The sequence below is a fragment of the Bombina bombina genome, chromosome 2, assembly GCF_027579735.1.
Source record: "Bombina bombina isolate aBomBom1 chromosome 2, aBomBom1.pri, whole genome shotgun sequence".
Lineage (NCBI taxonomy): Eukaryota > Metazoa > Chordata > Amphibia > Anura > Bombinatoridae > Bombina > Bombina bombina.
The window spans coordinates 569,934,970-569,958,836 of record NC_069500.1 but is presented as its reverse complement, the minus strand read 5'-3'; the positions used below and the strand labels follow the sequence as shown (position 1 = coordinate 569,958,836).

General features: G+C 41.1%; 1 protein-coding gene across 1 annotated transcript in view; it reads right to left on the bottom strand.

Moving 5' to 3' along the window:
- Window positions 1-23,867, bottom strand: part of KIF27 (kinesin family member 27) — a 489,881-nt gene that overhangs the window by 403,732 nt on the left and 62,282 nt on the right. Inside the window, 1 exon segment of the mRNA XM_053702449.1 lies at window positions 3,867-4,010. Within this exon segment, the coding sequence (XP_053558424.1) occupies window positions 3,867-4,010 (144 nt within the window).

Below are 23,867 nucleotides of genomic sequence, written 5' to 3'. Positions count from 1 at the left end.
GAACACACTTTATTACTGCAATTGCGAAAAAACATGAAGGAATTGTTCAAAATTCACCAAATTTTCACCACAGTGTCTTAAAGCCTTAAAAGTATTGCACACCAAATTTGGAAGCTTTAACCCTTAAAATAACGGAACCGGAGCCGTTTTAAACTTTAACCCCTTTACAGTCCCTGGTATCTGCTTTGCTGAGACCCAACCAAGCCCAAAGGGGAATATGATACCAAATGACGCCTACAGAAAGTCTTTTCTAAGTATCAGAGCTCTTCTCACATGCGACTGCATGCCATGCCTCTCAAAAACAAGTGCGCCACACCGGCGCGAAAATGAGGCTCTGCTTATGCTTTGGGAAAGCCCCTAAGGAATAAGGTGTCTAATACAGTGCCTGCCGATATTATTATATCAAAATACCCAGATAAAATGATTCCTCAAGGCTAAATATGTGTTAATAATGAATCGATTTAGCCCAGAAAAAGTCTACAGTCTTAATAAGCCCTTGTGAAGCCCTTATTTACAATCGTAATAAACATGGCTTACCGGATCCCATAGGGAAAATGACAGCTTCCAGCATTACATCGTCTTGTTAGAATGTGTCATACCTCAAGCAGCAAGAGGCTGCACACTGTTCCCCCAACTGAAGTTAATTGCTCTCAACAGTCCTGTGTGGAACAGCCATGGATTTTAGTTACGGTTGCTAAAATCATTTTCCTCATACAAACAGAAATCTTCATCTCTTTTCTGTTTCTGAGTAAATAGTACATACCAGCACTATTTCAAAATAACAAACTCTTGATTGAATAATAAAAACTACAGTTAAACACTAAAAAACTCTAAGCCATCTCCGTGGAGATGTTGCCTGTACAACGGCAAAGAGAATGACTGGGGTAGGCGGAGCCTAGGAGGGATCATGTGACCAGCTTTGCTGGGCTCTTTGCCATTTCCTGTTGGGGAAGAGAATATCCCACAAGTAAGGATGACGCCGTGGACCGGACACACCTATGTTGGAGAAATGAAGCATTTTCTGCCCCGCAAGCCTAACAACCCGCAGGGAAAAATAGTCAATTGAAAATTTTCAAGGTAAGAAAAAAATATTTATTCATATGCATTATCCCAAATAATGAAACTGACAGTCTGAATGAAGGAATATTGATTATCCTGAATCATGGCAAATATAAGTTTAAAGACATATATTTAGAACTTTACATATAAAGTGCCCAACCATAGCTTAGAGTGTCACAAAAAAATAAGACTTACTTACCCCAGGACACTCATCTACATATAGTAGATAGCCAAACTAGTACTGAAACGAGAATCAGTAGAGGTAATGGTATATAAGAGTATATCGTCGATCTGAAAAGGGAGGTAGGAGAAGAAATCTCTACGACCGATAACAGAGAACCTATGAAATAGATCCCCTATAGGAAGACCATTGTATTCAAATAGGCAATACTCTTTTCACATCCCTCTGACATTCACTGCACTCTGAGAGGAAAACCGGGCTTCAGCCTGCTGCAAAGCGCATATCAACGTAGAATCTAGCACAAACTTACTTCACCACCTCCATGGGAGGCAAAGTTTGTAAAACTGAATTGTGGGTGTGGTGAGGGGTGTATTAATAGGCATTTTAAGGTTTGGGAAACTTTGCCCCTCCTGGTAGGAATGTATATCCCATACGTCACTAGCTCATGGACTCTTGCTAATTACATGAAAGAAAAAGCAGCGTTAGGACCTGTTAACGCTGCTTTTTTACCCTAACGCACAACTCGTAATCTAGCCGATTGTTTGGCTGTAGACAGGGACCCAGGAAGGAAGAGACCTTGACGTGGTTCCTGGGCTTGACCCTTTTGGCCAGATGCGGTAACTAACTCTTTCATTTTTGCTTTTAATCTTAGCTGTATACTTGCAAGAGAGTACCAGACTTTCTCTGTGTGTTGAGTTGATTAATTTGTTTTTTAAATTTTCCTATTGGCTTTGCACCCAAACTTGTCTGGGGTTAACTGCCTGGATCTCTGGGAACTGTGCAGCTTGCTGTGAGTGCTAATGACCACCCAGGGCTGTGCATTTTGCAGTGCCATCGGATGTGTACCCGGGCCAGTTTGAGAGTGCAGTCCATTTCCGTGTTTTGTATGTGTCTAGGGAGATTACATAAGGCCTGTGCACCCTTGTGCGATTCCCATATTGTTTGTTAAAAAGCATGCATTGTTTGGCTGTAGACAGGGACCCAGGAGGGAAGAGTCCTTGACGTGGTTCCTTGGCCTGACGCATTTGGCCAGATGCGGTAACTAACTCATATTCACTCTAGATTATGGCTATTGCTCTTTATGCAGCAAGTTCACTTTGAGATAGGCAAAGGGAGATGTAGAGCACTCAATGCACTCAGTTTTGTCACTTTGATACCATACTTAAACTATATACCTTGCTTTCTATATTGCTTACATTCATTTTAAATATACTTTACTATTTATTTTATTTGCTCATGGTAAAACAAATATCAAAATATGTGGTATCTAATTAGGGACTTAGTTTCACTATAGTACAGGCTTTTTACTCTTTTGGATCTAAGTGTAACTAGGGTTTGAATGTGTACAGTAAGACACCGTTTACCCTACTAGCTTGTTATTATTGGTGTAATTTTACCCTTGATCCTGTGGGTGTACTGTCACAAATTTGTGGAGTGCGACAAAACATATTTTATTTTTTATAAATTTATAACCAATCATTAGTTATGTCCAATGTGCACCTAGGCACTGAGATGTCATTTTGATTGATGTGTCATTGGTTTATAGAGTTTCCTGGATTTTAATTTGTTTATTAACAATGTGGAAAGAACTTTAAACAAACAATTGTTCTCAATCTAGTGTTTCATGCTTTCCTGTGTCTCTTGTGTGTTTAAGTTCACAGATATCAATTGAATGGTGTCAATATGTATCTTGATACACTGTAATGGTTTGTAATACATGATAACTAATTGCATTATTATCTTAATGACTGTATGTATTTTTTTTACAAAAAAAATACATAAAAGTAGCCTCAAACTAGTAGGTTTAAAGAAGAAAATTGCCCACATTTACATAAACATAAGCTCCAGTCCTTGCTGACTCTATGTTGTGTTTGTGATCCTAAAATAAAAAAAATATTGACTGAGCTGCTTATTAATATATATATTAAATATTCAGGTTCCTAAACACATAATACCTTATTAAAACAGAGGTTTATTTCCTGTATTTAAACAGTCTCTTATTTCAAATGTTTTTATACTAATAACAGAGCACCATTTCTTCCAAAGAAAAGGAACCATATAGCTTGATTTTCCATTAATACATTTAATTTCAATTCCCCTTCAGAACTATACTTGTGTTATTTAGAGCTATTTAGCTCAAGAAAATAGGATTTCTTCAGGAACTAAAATCAGTGTCCTCCACAGAATTTGTTTCCAGCTGGCCACCATTATGAAGTAGCCGGGTGGGGATGGGGGCAGTAAAATACCTTCTGATATTATAAAGGTCTCTGCTATCCAAAGCACATGCATTAAACATTAAAATATTTTAATATTAGCTCATTTTAGTTGAGCATTGGCTTATATTTTAGCCAATAGTATACAAATATCCCCAGCACCATATGTAATACAAAGACTTTATTGAGGACTATAAAAATAGAGATGCTTCGGGGTAGTTTCCCTTAATCATGCATTACATTTTAGTCAAGAGGACAGTAAAATCAGCTTGGTGGTGCACCCATTAAAAGGTCATGGGGAGAACACTGTAAAACGCTATAAATCTAATCTGACGTGTGCAGAATACTTTTCTGGTCAGATAATTATAAAACCAATGATTGTTGTTTTTGTTAAAGCCCTTTTACCCATTTACCTGTAAGTTCTTAGCATGTTGTGCCTCTTGAAGAGACTTTTTGTATTCTTCATTTTCCTGCAGAAGCGATTGAATTTGTTCTTGTAATTTCTGAAGCTCCAGTTCTTTTTTTCCAAACACTTCTTCATCTGTTGCCAAAGCATCCTTCAAATGGTCGAAAAGATGAAGCAATGACAATTAACCTAACAAATCTATTCACTGAGGATAAAGCAATGTTAAGCACAAATGAATGCAGTTACCATGTAAGAAATTTGTCTTTTAGCAATATTTTTTTAGCACCATATTTTTCACAAATGTGTGAAGCCTGGTATAGTAGAGTAATGTTATCATGCGAAATCTATGACATTGCCAGCAACCTCAAAATTGGTGCTTTTTGTCACAATTAAAGGGATATCAAATCCATAATTTTTGTTTCATGATTCAGATAGAGCACCCCATTTCAAACAAATTTCTAATTTACTTCTATTAGCACATTTTGTTTGGTATCCTTTGTTGAAAATCTGGGATGTAAGCTCAAGAGCGTGCACGTGTGAATGTTATCCATGCGCAAGAGCACTAGATGGCAGCACTATTTACTGCCATGTAGTGCTCCTGACAAATATTTATTTTTTTAAATATATAGGGCTAGACTACAAGTGGAGCGGTAATTTACTGAGTGCCTGCAAACGGGAACATTTGCCTGTTTGCGGGAGCCCAAAAAATAATCATTCATTACAAGTGACTGGTTGTTGCTACTGCGAGCTCGCAGTAGCAATTAGCGCTTAAAAAAAATTAACCAGAGATCAGATATCTGGTTAATTTGATAAATGTGCCCCAAATGCCCCCAAATTACAGTGGTGTGTATTTTATTAAAAAATAAGCATTATTATCTTTTAATAAAATAACTGCATCAGACAGTTTTTGGGGGCTAAAGTTGGCAGGTGTGGGGTGTTAGAACAAAAACGGCACTGAAAAGTGCCTTTATATTGCGGTCTATGGGAACTGTGTGTTCCCAGCAAATATATATGAATATGCTTATTTTAAAAAATTGTTTTGGTTAGTTTTCTTTAGGTTAATGGGATGAGATTCAAATGATTATTATTAAGTTTTTCTTTGATTTATAATGTTTTTTGAATTTTGTTATATGTGATGTTTGTGCACTGTTATAGGTGATATACCTTTTATTTGAGATTATAATTTGTAATGAGGGGAGTGTCTATGATGTCAGAGGTGGGTGGATTATTGTTCATTTGTATTGAGCCTGAGGAGGGGGTGTGAACCCTAAAACGTTGCTCATATTGCTACCTGTTCATGAAGTAAAGATTGCATTACTGAATCCTGGAGTGCCTGCCCCTTTTTTAATTGCTCATATACATACATATTTATGTGTTATTATATTAACACATAAATATATATTTGAGAGTGAGGGGGGTAGGGAAGAAAAGGAAAGAGAATGGCACTAGGAAATGGTGACCCAAAAAAACATTAAACACTATGGCCTAGATTTGGAGTTTGGCGTTAGCCGTGAAAACCAGCGTTAGAGGCTCCTAACGCTGGTTTTATGCTACCTCCGGTATTTGGAGTCACTCAAAAACAGAATTTATGCTTACCTGATAAATTACTTTCTCCAACGGTGTGTCCGGTCCACGGTGTCATCCATTACTTGTGGGATATTCTCCTCCCCCACAGGGAAAGGCAAGGAGAGCACACAGCAAGAGCTGTCCATATAGTCCCTCCCAGGCTCCGCCCCCCCAGTCATTCGACCGACGGTTAGGAGAAAAAAAGGAGAAACTATAGTGTGCCGTGGTGACTGTAGTGTATAGAGAAAGAAATTCTTCAAACCTGATTAAAAAACCAGGGCGGGCCGTGGACCGGACACACCGTTGGAGAAAGTAATTTATCAGATAAGCATAAATTCTGTTTTCTCCAACATTGGTGTGTCCGGTCCACGGTGTCATCCATTACTTGTGGGAACCAATACCAAAGCTTTAGGACACGGATGAAGGGAGGGAGCAAATCAGGTTACCTAAACAGAAGGCACCACGGCTTGCAAAACCTTTCTCCCAAAAATAGCCTCCGAAGAAGCAAAAGTATCAAATTTGTAGAATTTGGCAAAAGTGTGCAGAGAAGACCAGGTCACTGCCTTACATATCTGATCAACAGAAGCCTCGTTCTTGAAGGCCCATGTGGAAGCCACAGCCCTAGTAGAGTGAGCTGTGATTCGTTCAGGAGGCTGCCGTCCGGCAGTCTCGTAAGCCAATCGTATGATGCTTTTCAGCCAAAAGGAAAGAGAGGTAGCAGTAGCTTTTTTGACCTCTCCTCTTGCCAGAATAAACTACAAACAGAGAAGACGTTTGTCTGAAATCCTTTGTTGCTTCTAAATAGAACTTTAAAGCACGGACTACATCTAAATTGTGTAACAAGCGTTCCTTCTTTGAAACTCGATTCGGACACAAAGAAGGCACAACTATTTCCTGGTTAATATTCTTGTTGGAAACAACCTTTGGAAGGAAACCAGGTTTAGTACGCAAAACAACCTTATCTGAATGGAACACCAGATAGGGCGGATTACACTGCAGAGCAGATAATTCAGAAACTCTTCTAGCAGAAGAATAGCAACCAAAAACAGAACTTTCCAAGATAACAACTTGATATCTATGGAATGTACGGGTTCAAACGGAACCCCTTGAAGAACTGAAAGAACCAAATTTAGACTCCAGGGAGGAGTCAAGGGTCTGTAAACAGGCTTGATCCTGACCAAAGCCTGAACAAAAGCTTGAACATCTGGCACAGCTGCCAGTCGTTTGTGTAACAAGACAGATAAAGCAGAAATCTGTCCTTTTAGAGAACTCGCTGATAATCCCTTATCCAAACCTTCTTGGAGAAAGGAAAGGATCCTAGGAATTTTAATCTTACTCCATGAGAATCCCTTGGATTCACACCAACAGATATATCTTTTCCATATTTTATGGTAATCTTTCTAGTCACAGGTTTTCTGGCTTGTACCAGAGTATCTATCACAGAATCCGAAAACCCACGCTTAGACAAAATCAAGCGTTCAATTTCCAAGCAGTCAGCTGGAGAGAAACTAGATTTGGATGTTCGAATGGACCTTGTACTAGAAGATCCTGTCTCAAAGGTAGCTTCCATGGTGGAGCCGATGACATATTCACCAGGTCTGCATACCAAGTCCTGCGTGGCCACGCAGGAGCTATCAAAATCACTGAGGCCTTCTCCTGTATGATCCTGGCTACCAGCCTGGGAATGAGAAGGAACGGTGGAAACGCATAAGCTAGGTTGAAAGTCCAAGGCGCCACTAATGCATCCACTAGAGTCGCCTTGGGATCCCTGGATCTGGACCCGTAGCAAGGAAACTTGAAGTTCTGACGAGACGCCATCAGATCCATGTCTGGAATGCCCCATAATTGGGTCAACTGGGCAAACACCTCCGGGTGGAGTTCCCACTCCCCCGGATGAAAGGTCTGACGACTCAGATAATCCGCCTCCCAGTTTTCCACTCCTGGGATGTGGATCGCAGACAGGTGGTAGGAGTGATCCTCCGCCCATTTGATGATCTTGGTCACCTCTCTCATCGCCAGGGAACTCCTTGTTCCCCCCTGATGGTTGAAGTAAGCAACAGTCGTCATGTTGTCTGATTGGAATCTTATGAATCTGGCCTTTGCTAGTTGAGGCCAAGCCCGGAGAGCATTGAATATCGCTCTCAGTTCCAGGATGTTTATCGGGATTAGAGACTCTTCCCGAGACCATAGACCCTGAGCTTTCAGGGAATCCCAGACCGCGCCCCAGCCTAATAGACTGGCGTCGGTCGTGACAATGACCCACTCTGGTCTGCGGAAGCTCATTCCCTGGGACAGGTGATCCTGAGTCAGCCACCAACGGAGTGAGTCTCTGGTCTTCTGATCTACTTGAATCACTGGAAACAAGTCTGTATAGTCCCCATTCCACTGTTTGAGCATGCACAGTTGTAATGGTCTTAGATGAATTCGCGCAAAAGGAACTATGTCCATTGCTGCAACCATCAACCCTACTACTTCCATGCACTGAGCTATGGAAGGCCGTAGAAAAGAGTGAAGAACTTGACAAGCGTTTAGAAGCTTTGACTCTCTGACATCTGTCAGGAAAATCTTCATTTCTAAAGAATCTATTATTGTTCCCAAGAAAGGGACTCTTGTTGACGGAGACGGGGAACTTTTTTCTATGTTCACCTACCACCCGTGAGATCTGAGAAAGGCTAGAACAATGTCTGTGTGAGCCTTTGTCTTTGAAAGAGACGACGCTTGAATTAGGATGTCGTCCAAGTAAGGTGCCACTGCAATGCCCCTGGGTCTTAGAACCGCTAGAAGGGACCCGAGCACCTTTGTGAAAATCCTTGGAGCAGTGGCTAGTCCGAATGGGAGAGCCACAATAGATAATGTTTGTCCAGAAAGGCGAACCTTAGGAACTGATGATGATCTTTGTGGATAGGAATATGCAGATACGCATCCTTTAGATCCACGGTAGTCATAAATTGACCCTCCTGGATTGTAGGTAAAATCGTTCGAATAGTTTCCATTTTGAACGATGGCACTCTGAGAAATTTGTTTAGAATTTTTAAATCCAGAATTGGTCTGAAAGTTCCCTCTTTTTTTTTTTTTTTTTTTTTGGGAACTACAAACAGATTTGAGTAAAACCCCTGACCTTGTTCCACAGATGGAACTGGGAGTATCACTCCCATCTTTAACAGGTCTTCTACACAATGCAAGAATGCCTGTCTCTTTACTTGGTTTGAAGATAAGTGAGACATGTGGAACCTTCCCCTTGGGGGTAGTTCCTTGAATTCTAGAAGATAACCCTGAGAGACTATTTCTAGTGCCCAGGGATCCTGAACATCTCTTGCCCAAGCCTGAGCAAAGAGAGAGAGTCTGCCCCCAACTAGATCCGGTTCCGGATCGGGGGCTACCTCTTCATGCTGTCTTGGTAGCAGCAGCAGGTTTCTTGGCCTGTTTACCCTTGTTCCAGCCTTGCATTGATTTCCAAGCTGGTTTAGTCTGGGAAGCGTTACCCTCTTGTCTAGAGGCTGCCGAGTTGGAAGCCGGTCCGTTCCTGAAATTGCGAAAGGAACGAAAATTCGACTTATTCTTAGCCTTGAAAGGTTTATCTTGTGGGAGGGCATGGCCCTTTCCCCCAGTGATGACTGAAATAATCTCTTTCAATTCTGGCCCAAAAGGGGTCTTACCTTTGAAAGGGGTATTAAGCAATTTTGTCTTGGAAGATACATCCGCCGACCAAGACTTTAGCCAGAGCGCTCTGCGTGCTACAATTGTAAACCCTGAATTTTTTGCCGCTAACCTCGCTAGCTGCAAAGCGGCGTCTAAAATAAAGGAATTAGCTAACTTAAGTGCGTAAATTCTGTCCATGACTTCCTCATACGGAGTCTCCCTACTGAGCGACTTTTCCAGTTCCTCGAACCAGAACCACGCCGCTGTAGTGACAGGAATAATGCACGAAATAGGTTGAAGGAGGTAACCTTGCTGTACAAAAATCTTTTTAAGCAAACCCTCCAATTTTTTATCCATAGGATCTTTGAAAGCACAATTGTCCTCAATAGGAATGGTCGTGCGCTTGGCTAGAGTAGAAAACTCCCCCTCGACCTTAGGGACTGTTTGCCATGTGTCCTTCCTGGGGTCGACCATAGGGAAAAATTTCTTAAATATAGGAGGAGGGACAAAAAGGTATGCCTGGCTTCTCCCACTCCTTATTCACTATGTCCGCCACCCGTTTAGGTATCGGAAAAGCATCAGGGTGCACCGGGACCTCAAGGAACTGTCCATCTTGCACAATTTTTCTGGGTTGACCAGATTGTCACAACCATCCAGAGTAGATAGCACCTCCTTAAGTAATGCGCGGAGATGCTCTAATTTAAATTTAAATGTCACAACATCAGGTTCTGCCTGCTGAGAAATTCTTCCTGTATCAGAAATTTCCCCATCTGACAAACCCTCCCTCACTGTCACTTCAGATTGGTGTGAGGGTATGACAGAAAAATTATCATCAGCGCCCTCCTGCTCCACAGTGTTTAAAACAGAGCAATCGCGCTTTCTCTGAAATGCTGCCGTCAATTACTGCATAGTAACAAGCATTGACGCGCTAGAAGTACTAGGGGTCGCCTGCGCGGGCATAACTGGTATAGACACAGAAGGAGATGATGTAGAACTATGTCTACTTCCTTCATCTGAGGAATCATCCTGGGCAACTTTACAATTTGTGACAGTTCTGTCCTTACTTTGTTTGGACGCAATGGCACAATTATCACACTATATTTGAAGGGGGAAGCACATTGGCTACCATACATACAGAACATGATCTATCTGAAGATACAGACATGTTAAACAGGCTTAAACTGGTTAATAAAGCACAAAAACCGTTTTAAAACAAAACCGTTACTGTCTCTTTAAATGTTAAACAGGGCACACTTTATTACTGAATATGTGAAAAACTATGAAGGAATTATCCAATCTTTACCAAATTTTCACCACAGTGTCTTAATACATTCAAAGTATTGCACCCCAATTTTCAAGCTGTTAACCCTTAAAATGTGGAAACCGGAGCCGTTTTTAATTTTAACCCCCTTACAGTCCCAGCCACAGCCTTTGCTGCAACTTCACCAATCGCAGGGGGGTATATGATACCAAATGAAGCCTTCTAGGAACGTTTTTAGTGGATTCCAGACCCTCACACATGCAGCTGCATGTACTGAACTCAAAATTAACTGCACAGTAATGGCGCGAAAATGAGGCTCTGCCTACTACAGAGAAAGGCCCTTCCTGACTGGGAAGGTGTCTAAACAAGTGCCTGGTGCTAAAAACGTTCCCCAATGTTATAAAAGTGTGAAATACAACTTCAAACTGCATATAATACTTAAATAAAGCAATCGATTTAGCCCCTAAAAGTGTCTACCAGTTTATAGCCCATAATAAGCCCTTTATTCTGTTTGAGACTAAGAAAATGGCTTACCGGTCCCCATGAGGGGAAATGACAGCCTTCCAGCATTACACAGTCTTGTTAGAAATATGGCTAGTCATACCTTGAGCAGAAGAGCCTGCTAACTGTTTCCCCCAACTGAAGTTATCTCATCTCAACAGTCCTATGTGGAAACAGCAAACGATTTTAGTAACTGCTGCTAAAATCATAATCCTCTCACAAACAGAAATCTTCATCTCTTTCTGTTTCAGAGTAAATAGTACATACCAGCACTATTTTAAAATAACAAACTCTTGATAGAAGAATAAAAAACTACAACTAAACACCACAAACTCCTCACCATCCCCGAGGAGATGCTACTTGTTCAGAGCGGCAAGGAGAATGACTGGGGGGGCGGAGCCTGGGAGGGACTATATGGACAGCTCTTGCTGTGTGCTCTCCTTGCCTTTCCCTGTGGGGGAGGAGAATATCCCACAAGTAATGGATGACACCGTGGACCGGACACACCAATGTTGGAGAAATAGGGTCTAATGCTCACTTTTCAGCCGCGACTTTTCCATACCGCAGATCCCCTTACGTAAATTGCGTATCCTATCTTTTCAATGGGATCTTTCTAACTCCGGTATTTAGAGTCGTGTCTGAAGTGAGCGTTAGACATCTAACGACAAAACTCCAGCCGCAGGAAAAAAGTCAGTAGTTAAGAGCTTTCTGGGCTAACGCCGGTTTATAAAGCTCTTAACTACTGTACTCTAAAGTACACTAACACCCATAAACTACCTATGTACCCCTACACCGAGGTCCCCCCACATCGCCGACACTCGAATAAATTTTTTTAACCCCTAATCTGCCGACCGCCACCTAAGTTATACTTATGTACCCCTAATCTGCTGCCCCTAACACCGCCGACCTTTATATTATATTTATTAACCCCTAACCTGCCCCCCACAACGTCGCAGCCAGCTACCTACAATAATTAACCCCTAATCTGCCGCCCGCAAAGCGCCGCCACCTACGTTATACTTATGTACCCCTAATCTGCTGCCCCTAACACCGCCGACCCCTATATTATATTTATTAACCCCTAATCTGCCCCCCTCAACGTCGCCTCCACCTGCCTACACTTATTAACCCCTAATCTGCCGAGCGGACCGCACCGCTATTATTATAAAGTTATTAACCCCTAATCCGCCTCACTAACCCTATAATAAATAGTATTAACCCCTAATCTGCCCTCCCTAACATCGCCGACACCTAACTTCAATTATTAACCCCTAATCTGCCGACTGGAGCTCACCGCTATTCTAATAAATGTATTAACCCCTAAAGCTAAGTCTAACCCTAACACCCCCCTAAATTAAATATAATTTAAATCTAACGAAATAAATTAACTCTTATTAAATAAATTATTCCTATTTAAAGCTAAATACTTACCTGTAAAATAAATCCTAATATAGCTACAATATAAATTATAATTATATTATAGCTATTTTAGGATTTATATTTATTTTACAGGTAACTTTGTATTTATTTTAACCAGGTACAATAGCTATTAAATAGTTAAGAACTATTTAATAGTTACCTAGTTAAAATAATTACAAAATTACCTGTAAAATAAATCCTAACCTAAGTTACAATTAAACCTAACACTACACTATCAATAAATAAATTAAATACAATTCCTACAAATAACTACAATGAAATAAACTAACTAAAGTACAAAAAAATAAAAAAGAACTAAGTTACAAAAAAATAAAAAAATATTTACAAACATAAGAAAAATATTACAATAATTAATAATAATAATAATAATTAATAATTATATTATAGCTATTTTAGGATTTATTTTTATTTTACAGGTAACTTTGTATTTATTTTAACCAGGTACAATAGCTATTAAATAGTTAAGAACTATTTAATAGCTAAAATAGTTAAAATAATTACAAAATTACCTGTAAAATAAATCCTAACCTAAGTTACAATTAAACCTAACACTACACTAGCAATAAATTAATTAAATAAACTACCTACAATTAACCTAACACTACACTATCAATAAATTAATTAAATACAATTCCTACAAATAAATACAATTAAATAAACTTGCTAAAGTACAAAAAATAAAAAAGAACTAAGTTACAAAAAATAAAAAAATATTTACAAACATAAGAAAAATATTACAACAATTTTAAACTAATTACACCTACTCTAAGCCCTCTAATAAAATAACAAAGCCCCCCAAAATAAAAAAATGCCCTACCCTATTCTAAATTACTAAAGTTCAAAGCTCTTTTACCTTACCAGCCCTGAACAGGGCCCTTTGCGGAGCATGCCCCAAGAAGTTCAGCTCTTTTGCCTGTAAAAAAAAACATACAATACCCAAGCCCCCCAACATTACAACCCACCACCCACATACCCCTAATCTAACCCAAACCCCCCTTATATAAACCTAACACTAAGCCCCTGAAGATCTTCCTACCTTGTCTTCACCTCACCGGGTTCACCGATCTGTCCAGAAGAGCTCCTCCGATGTCCTGATCCAAGCCCAAGTGGGGGGCTGAAGAGGTCCATGATCCGGCTGAAGTCTTCATCCAAGCGGGGCAGAAGAGGTCTTCCATCCGATTGAAGTCTTCATCCAAGCGGGATCTTCTATGGTCATCCATCCGGAGCGGAGCGGCAGGATCCTGAAGACCTCCGACGCGGAACATCCATCCTGGCCGACGACTGAACGACGAATGACGGTTCCTTTAAATGACGTCATCCAAGATGGCGTCCCTCGAATTCCGATTGGCTGATAGGATTCTATCAGCCAATCGGAATTAAGGTAGGAATATTCTGATTGGCTGATCGGAACAGCCAATAGAATGCGAGCTCAATCTGATTGGCTGATTGGATCAGCCAATCGGATTGAACTTGATTCTGATTGGCTGATTCCATCAGCCAATCAGAATATTGGATGACCATAGAAGATCCCGCTTGGATGAAGACTTCAATCGGATGGAAGACCTCTTCTGCCCCGCTTGGATGAAGACTTCAGCCGGATCATGGACCTCTTCAGCCCCCTGCTTGGGCTTGGATCAGGACATCGGAGGAGCTCTTCAGGACAGATCGGTGAATCCGGTGAGGTGAAGACAAGGTAGGAAGATCTTCAGGGGCTTAGTGTTAGGTTTATTTAAGGGGGGTTTGGGTTAGATTAGGGGTATGTGGGTGGTGGGTTGTAATGTTGGGGGGCTTGGGTATTGTATTTTTTTTTTTACAGGCAAAAGAGCTGAACTTCTTGGGGCATGCCCCGCAAAGGGCCCTGTTCAGGGCTGGTAAGGTAAAAGAGCTTTGAACTTTAGTCATTTAGAATAGGGTAGGGCATTTTTTTATTTTGGGGGGCTTTGTTATTTTATTAGGGGGCTTAGAGTAGGTGTAATTAGTTTAAAATTGTTGTAATATTTTTCTTATGTTTGTAAATATTTTTTTATTTTTTGTAACTTAGTTCTTTTTTATTTTTTGTACTTTAGCAAGTTTATTTAATTGTATTTATTTGTAGGAATTGTATTTAATTAATTTATTGATAGTGTAGTGTTAGGTTAATTGTAGGTAATTGTAGGTAGTTTATTTAATTAATTTATTGATAGTGTAGTGTTAGGTTTAATTGTAACTTAGGTTAGGATTTATTTTACAGGTAAATTTGTTTTATTTTAACTATTTTAGCTATTAAATAGTTCTTAACTATTTAATAGCTATTGTAACTTGTTAAAATAAATACAAAGTTACCTGTAAAATAAATATTAATCCTAAAATAGCTATAATATAATTATAATTTATATTGTAGCTATATTAGGATTTATTTTACAGGTAAGTATTTAGCTTTAAATAGGAATAATTTATTTAATAAGAGTTAATTAATTTTGTTAGATTAAAATTATATTTAATTTAGGGGGGTGTTAGTGTTAGGGTTAGACTTAGCTTTAGGGGTTAATACATTTATTAGAATAGCGGTGAGCTCCAGTCGGCAGATTAGGGGTTAATAATTGAAGTTAGGTGTTGGCGATGTTAGGGAGGGCAGATTAGGGGTTAATACTATTTATTATAGGGTTAGTGAGGCGGATTAGGGGTTAATAACTTTATTATAGTAGCGCTCAGGTCCGGTCGGCAGATTAGGGGTTAATAAGTGTAGGCAGGTGGAGGCGACGTTGTGGGGGGCAGATTAGGGGTTAATAAATATAATATAGGGGTCGGCGATGTTAGGGCAGCAGATTAGGGGTACATAGGGATAATGTAAGTAGCGGCGGTTTACGGAGCGGCAGATTAGGGGTTAATAATAATATGCAGGGGTCAGCGATAGCGGGGGCGGCAGATTAGGGGTTAATAAGTGTAAGGTTAGGGGTCTTTAGACTCGGGGTACATGTTAGAGTGTTAGGTGCAGACGTAGGAAGTGTTTCCGCATAGCAAACAATGGGGCTGCGTTAGGAGCTGAACGCGGCTTTTTTGCAGGTGTTAGGTTTTTTTTCAGCTCAAACAGCTCCATTGTTTCCTATGGGGGAATCGTGCACGAGCACGTTTTTGAGGCTGGCCGCTTGCGTAAGCAACTCTGGTATCGAGAGTTGAAGCTGCGTTAAAAATGCTCTACGCTCCTTTTTTGGAGCCTAACGCAGCCTTTATGTGGATTCTCAATACCAGAGTTATTTTTATGGTGCGGCCAGAAAAAAGCCGGCGTTAGTTTTTCGGGTTGTTACCGACAAAACTCCAAATCTAGCCGTATATGTGGTGTAAGTTCAGTGTTGGGAGTGGGTGCTGTAAACTAAAAGACAACATAGAGCAGGTAGTGGAAAAAAACAGAATTTATGCTTACCTGATAAATTTCTTTCTCTTGTGATGTATCGAGTCCATGGATTCATCCATACTTGTGGAATATTCTCCTTCCCTACAGGAAGTGGCAGAGAGAGCACCCACAGCAGAGCTGTCTATATAGCTCCTCCCTTAGCTCCACCCCCCAGTCATTCGACCGAAGGCTAGGAAGAAAAATGAGAAACTATAGGGTGCAGTGGTGACTGAAGTTTTTTAAATAAAAATATACTACCTGTCTTAAATAGACAGGGCAGGCCGTGGACTCGAAACATCACAAGAGAAAGAAATTTATCAGGTAAGCATAAATTCTGTAAGATGCATTGAGTCCACGGATTCATCCATACTTGTGGGATACCAATACCAAAGCTTTAGGACACGGATGAAGGGAGGGACAAGACAGGTTCCTTAAACGGAAGGCACCACTGCTTGTAGAACCTTTCTCCCAAAAATAGCCTCCGAAGAAGCAAAAGAATCGACTTTGGAAAATCTGGAAAAAGTATGAAGCAAAGACCAAGTCACCACCTTACAACTAGCTGATGATCCCTTCTCCAATCCTTCTTGGAGAAAAGACAAAATTCTAGGAATCCTAATCTTACTCCATGAGTAACCCTTGGATTCACACCCACAAAGATATTTGCGCCAAATCTTATGATAGATTTTCCTGGTGACAGGCTTTCTAGCCTGAATCAGGGTATCAATGACCGACTCAGAGAAACCACGCTTTGATAGAATCAGGCGTTCAATCTCCAACCAGTCAGACGCAGAGAAATTAGATTTGGATGCTTGAACGGACCTTGGATTAGAAGGTCCTGCCTCATTGGCAGAGTCCACGGTGGAACAGATGACATGTCCACCAGGTCTGCATACCAAATCCTGCATGGCCATGCAGGCGCTATCAGAATCACCAAAGCTCTCTCCTGCTTGATTCTGGCAACCAGACATGGGAGTAGAGGAAACAGTGGAAATACATAAGCCAGATTGAAGGACCAGGGCACTGCTAGAACATCTATCAGTACCGCCTGGGGATCCCGGGACCTGGACCCGTAACGCGGAAGTTTGGCGTTCTGTCGGGACGCCATCAGATCCAATTCTGGTGTGCCCCATAGCTGAGTCAGCTGGTGTCATATAATTGTCTCTCCTTTCAGGATATAACAACTTACTATTGTTTACTGTGCCTTTAAGACTGTTATTTGCCTTACCCTATTTAAACTCATTCTGGTTACCTTACAGTGCTTGGTATTTTCCTCCTTGGAGCCTGTAAACTGAGCCTCGTTAGCAATCTCTAGCTGTCAGTCCTAGACAGATCCTCTCTTCACTTCAGGGGTTTCCCTGCTACTTCCTGCTTCAACCTTGTGCTGTGACGTCACACACCATTCTGTTTACTTCAGACCGGGTGAGTCTTGTAAGCTAGCTCTTCTACTGCATTTAACTCCACATAAGGTACCTTGTTATTTAAAACTTATTACTACCTTATACCGCAGTGTGAACTTTGGGACTTTTGTGCAACTTATTTCTGAACCATTCCTGACTTTCCTTTCAACTGAAACACAGTAAGCTTACTATATTTTGTTCCTCATTATTCTTAGAATTGGTAAGTCTATCTTTTAAGTAATCTGCTGTGTATGCTGCTCCCATCAGCTATTGATTACTTTGAGAAGCATACCTAAATTAAGGAAGATATCCAACTTCACACTGTTCTCTCTTAACAGTTGTTGAAGTATGAAATCTACCACACACAATATATTTTTATCTAAGAGTAACTTATTTCTACAGTTGTGGTTCTTAAAACATACGCTTTATTAAATGTTTTACATGAAAGGAAACCTGCATGACATATAAAGTGTCATTCTGAAATAGGAATAGGAATTATTCTATCAGTATTTATTCCAATCCTACAATAACCTGTGCATATTGTTACACACTTGTTACAGCTGGGCAAATACCTCCAGATGGAGCTCCCACTCCCCCCGGATGAAAAGTCTGACGACTTAGGAAATCCGCCTCCCAGTTCTCTACCCCTGGGATATGGATTCCTGAGAGATGGCAAGAGTGATCCTCCGCCCATCGGATAATTTTGGTTACCTCCATCATCGCTAGAGAACTCTGTGTTCCTCCTTGATGATTGATATAGGCTACAGTCGTGATGATGTCCGACTGAAATCTGATGAATTTGGCCGCAGCTAGCTGAGGCCACGCCTGAAGTGCATTGAATATCGCTCTCAGTACTAGAATGTTTATCGGGAGGAGAGATTTCTCCTGAGACCATAAGCCCTGTGCTTTCAGGGATTTCCAGACTGCACCCCAGCCTAGCAGGCTGGCATCTGTCATTACTATGAGCCACTCTGGCCTGCGGAAACATATTCCCTGAGACAGGTGGTCCTGAGACAACCACCAGAGAAGAGAATCTCTGGTCTCTTGGTCCAGATGCGGTTGAGGAGATAAATCTGCATAATCCCCATTCCACTGTTTGAGCATGCATAGTTGCAGTGGTCTGAGGTGTAGGCGGGCATAAGGAACTATGTCCATTGCCGCTACCATAAGTCCAATTACCTCCATACAATGAGCCACTGATGGCCGAGGAATGGAATGAAGAGCTCGGCAAGTGATTAAAAGTTTTGATTTTCTGACCTCCGTCAGAAATATTTTAATTTCTACCGAGTCTATCAGAGTCCCTAGGAAAGAAACTCTTATGAGAGGGACGAGAGAACTCTTTTTTTATGTTCACCTTCCACCCGTGAGATCTCAGAAAACCCAACACGATGTCCGTGTGAGACTTGGCTAGCTGGAAAGTCGACGCCTGAATTAAGATGTCGTCTAGATAAGGCGCCACTGCTATACCCCGCGGTCTTACAATCGCCAAAAGGGACCCTAGCACCTTTGTGAAAATTCTGGGAGCCGTGGCCAACCCGAACAGAAGGGCCACAAACTGGTAATGCATGTCCAGAAAGGAGAATCTGAGGAATTGATGATGATCTCTGTGAATAGGGATGTGTAGATACGCATCCTTTAAGTCCACGGTAGTCATATATTGACCCTCCTGGACAGGGATAGGCACAGACAAAGGCTGTGGCGGACATTTTCCAAAGTACAGACCTTAGTGAAGGACACCAAGGTACATTTGAAATGAAAAACATTTTATAGTGCTTGGTGTTATTATACTGATGCAGATACCACTGATTCTATAACCAGTCCTCCTCTGGCTATACCCATGAGCCAGTGTCACTACTGTGTCATTATATAGTGCTAAGTGTTATTATACTGAATGCAACTACCACTGATCATAAAACTAGCCCTCCTCTGGCTATACCCATGTGCCAGTGTCACTACTGTGTCATTATATAGTGCTGGGCGTTATTATACTGATGCAGATACCACTGATTCTATAACCAGCCCTCCTTTCTGGCTATACCCATGTGCCAGTGTCACTACTGTGTCATTATATAGCGCTGGGTCTTATTATACTGATGCAGATACTACTGATCCTATAACCAGCCCTTGTCCGGCTATACGCATGTGCCAATGTCACTACTGTGTCTTTGTATAAAGCTGGGTGTTATTATATAGATGCAGATACACATCCCGTATTTCACTCAGGCTTTATTTATTCCATACTTATCACCCAATATCGCTAGCAGTCTCTTGACAAGCCACTAACTTTATTCACACTACATATTTTTTTTATTCCTATTATTTAATCAGAAAGAAAAGATATACTAAAGGTTGTGGTGGACACTGCAAGGGCTAGTCACGGACACCAATGTCCATGTACGTACACTTTGCCTACACCTGCTCCTGGATCAGAGGAAGAATAGTCCGAATAGTCTCCATCTTGTAAGATGGTACTCTGAGGAATTTGTTTAGAATTTTGAGATCCAAGATTGGTCTGAAAGTTCCCTCTTTTTTGGGAACCACAACCAGGTTGGAGTAAAAACCTAGCCCTTGTTCCGCTCTTGGAACTGGGCGAATCACTCCCATGGTATGTAGGTCTTCTACACAGCGTAAGAACGCCTCTCTCTTTGTCTGGTTTGCAGACAATTGAGAAATGTGAAATCTCCCCCCTTGGCGGGGAGTCTTTGAAGTCCAGAAGATATCCTTGGGACACAATTTCTAAAGCCCAGGAAACGTGAACATCTCTTGACCAAGACGAACCAGAATAGATGGAAGCAAACACCCAAAGTTAAAACTTCAGCCTTTATTGGAAAAAGTTAAAATCCAGGAGGGAAGGCACACAAGGAATTCAGCATATGCGTTTCGGCTACACGCCGTAATCACTACTGATCAGTAGTGATTACGGCATGTAGCCGAAACGCGTATGCTGAATTCCTTGTGTGCCTTCCCTCCTGGATTTTATCTTTTTCCAATAAAGGCTGAAGTTTTAACTTTGGGTGTTTGCTTCCATCTATTCTGGTTAGTCTTGGATTTTGCCTACCGGAAAGCAAACCCCCCTCCTTCCTGTGTTCCCCTCTGTGGGGGTTATATGGAACTATCTTGAGCACCCTTACAGTGTGTATTTGCGGCATTCTGGTTCCGATATTTCTTCCTACCTGGTCCCTGTGGTGGTTGCTAGAGACGCTTCCGGATGAGTACCCGCTGAGAGTGGAGGAGCGGAAGTGCCGGATCTAGCGCACGGATACCGTGATTCCACCGGGACTACTGACTTGAGGGAGTTATCCACACGGACGCCAGATTCAGTGAGAACGACAGTTTCCTGGCCCAGCAGAAGTTTTGCCGATGGAGAGTGCTGGCTATATTTGGGCCGCGCAATAGTGAGCAGAACTAATCGGGAGCCGCCACCTGTCAGGTATCGTTTACACTTTATGTCTCACATCTACTGTTACGGAGCTCTTTGATGGACTGCCTTGTTACCATATTGGCGCACACCTATACAATAGGTATTGCTTGCATACCCTATCATACCAGATTGAATGTATACATTTGATGCAAGCTCTTGCTTTACTCGTTGTGTGCCATTTTGCTCATACTCATTTGAAATACATCCTCAGAGTGAACTTCCATTATTCTCTGTATATTGGAGCGTTAACATATAATTCTTTTTGTGCAGTCAACCCCACATTGGATTGTTTTGGTTACATTTTTGTCACAATTTTGACTTTTAACACGCCAATCAGCCCTTTCTTGTCTCACATTTTTCTGGTTTCATCTCTTGAACAAGCCTGAGCAAAGAGAGAGAGTCTGCCCCCTACTAGATCCGGTCCCGGATCAGGGGCTACCCCTTAATGCTGTCTTAGAGGCAGCAGCAGGCTTCTTGGCCTGTTTACCTTTGTTCTAAGCCTGGTTAGGTCTCCAGACTGACTTGGATTGGACAGAAGTCCCCTCTTGCTTTGCTGCAAGGGAAGCTGAAGCGGGACCACCCTTGAAGTTCCAAAAGGAACGAAAATTATTTTGTTTGGTCCTCATCTTATTTGTTTTATCCTGAGGGAGGGCATGGCCTTTCCCTCCAGTGATGTCTGAAATAATTTCTTTCAGTGCAGGCCCGAATAGGGTCTTTCCTTTGAAAGGGATGTTCAAAAATTTAGATTTTGATGACACATCAGCAGACCAGGACTTAAGCCATAACGCCCTGCGTTCTAAAATGGCAAAATCTGAATTATTTGCCGCTAATTTAGCCATTTGGAAAGCGGCATCTGTAATGAAAGAATTAGCCAACTTAAGGGCCTTAATTCTATCCATAATATCCTCTAATGGAGTCTCCACCTGGAGAGCCTCTTCTAGAGCCTCAAACCAGAAAGCAGCTGCAGTAGTTACAGGAACAATGCCTGCAATAGGTTGGAGAAGAAAACCTTGATGAACAAAAATTTTCTTTAGGAGACCCTCTAATTTTTTATCCATAGGATCTTTGAAAGCACAACTGTCTTCGATCGGTATAGTTGTACACTTAGCAATAGTAGAAATAGCTCCCTCCACCTTAGGAACAGTCTGCCACGAGTCCTGTATGGTGTCAGATATGGGAAACATTTTCTAAAAAACAGGAGGGGGAGCGAACAGAATACCTGGTCTATCCTACTCCTTAGTAACAATAGTCACAATCCTCTTAGGGACTGGAAAAACATCAGTGTAAACAGGAACCTCTAAGTATCTGTCTATTTTACACAATTTCTCTGGGACCACTATAGGGTCACAATCGTCTAGAGTAGCTAATACCACCTTGAGCAATAAGCGGAGGTGTTCAAGCTTAAATTTAAAGGCCGTCATATCAGAATCTGTCTGGGGAGCGTCTTTCCTGAATCAGAAATCTCTCCCTCAGATAACAAATCCCTTACCCCTACTTCAGAACATTGTGAGGGTATATCGGATACGGCTACTAAAGTGTCAGACGGCTCAGCATCTGTTCTTAACCCAGAGCTGACACGCTTTCCTTGTAAACCAGGCAGTTTAGAGAAAACCTCTGTGAGGGTTTTATTCATAACTGTGGCCATGTCTTGTAAAGTAAATGAATTAGACGCACTAGAGGTACTTGGCGTCATTTGTGCGGGTGTTACTGGTTGTGACACTTGGGGAGAGCTAGATGATAAAACCTAATTTCCTTCTAACTGAGAATCATCTATTGCAATATTTTTAAGTGCTAAAATATGCTCTTTATAATTTATAGACATATCAGCGCAAGTGGGACACATTCTAAGAGGGGGTTCCACAATGGCTTCTAAACACATAGAACAAGGATTCTCCTTGGTGTCAGACATGTTAAACAGGCTAATAATGTAACAAGCAAGCTTGGAAAACACTTTAATCAAAGTAAATAACACTTTAAACAAAAACGGTACTGTGCCTTTAAGAGAAAAAAAGCTGCACAAACTCTGCAAAACAGTGTAAAAAAGCAATAAACACAACAAAATTTTTACAGTAGCATCATAAAGCCTTAGTAACTTTGCACAACTATGCAAATTAACAATTAACCCCTTAATGTAAAAACCGGATTGAAAAAAACTTAAAAACCGGTAAAATAACATTCAGCACCTTGCCACAGCTGTGCTGTGGCGCCTACCTGCCCTTTAGGAACGATTTGTAGGGAAAAAAACCTCTTTACAGCCCTCAAATACAGCAGGAATCTCTGGAGAAGTAGCTGGATGCTTCTGAGGTAAATAAACTGTGCAACTGAAAATAGGCCCCTCCCACCTCACTTGAAGTTATGGGGCCTACAAAACACCACAGAGTGTATCTTAAACTAGCCATGTGGGTTAATAACCCTTAAACAAGCCACAAAGACCCCTTAAAGTCCCTCAAAAAACGTTTTATTTGTAACTAAACCAAAAAAATATTTTCCTATTAGTGTCACCAGTAACTATGAGCCCTTTATGCAAGCTTGGATTCCTCTTTTACTGAATACAGCTTACCTTTCCCTCATGGGGATATTGCCAGCCTTTTCTAGAAATAACACAGTCTGTCTAGAAAAAAATAGGCTGAACATACCTTAATGCAGTTTAGCCTGCAAACTGTTCCCCCAACTGAAGTTTTCCTGTACTCTTCAGCCCTTGTGAGAACAGCAGTGGATCTTAGTTACAAAATGCTAAGATCATCCTCCTCCTTGCAGAAATCTTCATCCCTTTTCTGCCAGAGAGTAAATAGTACACACCGGTACAATTTAAAATAACAAACTTTTGCTTAACAAAATAAAAACTAACATTTTTGTCACCACACTCACTTTGCCCTTCCTAGCAGTTAAGCAGGCAGAGAGAATGACTGGGGGGTGGAGCTAAGGGAGGAGCTATATAGACAGCTCTGCTGTGGGTGCTCTCTCTGCCACTTCCTGTAGGGAAGGAGAATATCCCACAAGTATGGATGAATCCGTGGACTCGATACATCTTACAAGAGAAAACAACTATATAGAAGTATACAAAATAGCACTCCTTACTATAGGATCCACTTATACATAATATGCTTCTAAGTAAAAAGCACAACAAATGCAATGACCTTTATTAGTATACACACACTTAATTATATGGTAAGCCCGTTAGGTAGGAACACAATGCAGGTAAAATCAAAATTTAGAGTCAACATTGGAACCCAAAGGGGAACCAAAAAGAGGGGTGCGCTAAATAGTGACAAGGCAGTCTATGCACAAACCGTCAAACCAGGTGTGGGGACGGACAAAGAAGGATGGCTCCAAAATCGAGCATACAAAAATCGAGCATAAAACAAATTTTAATCCAAATGATTACTGCAGTAATCATTTGGATTAAAATTTGT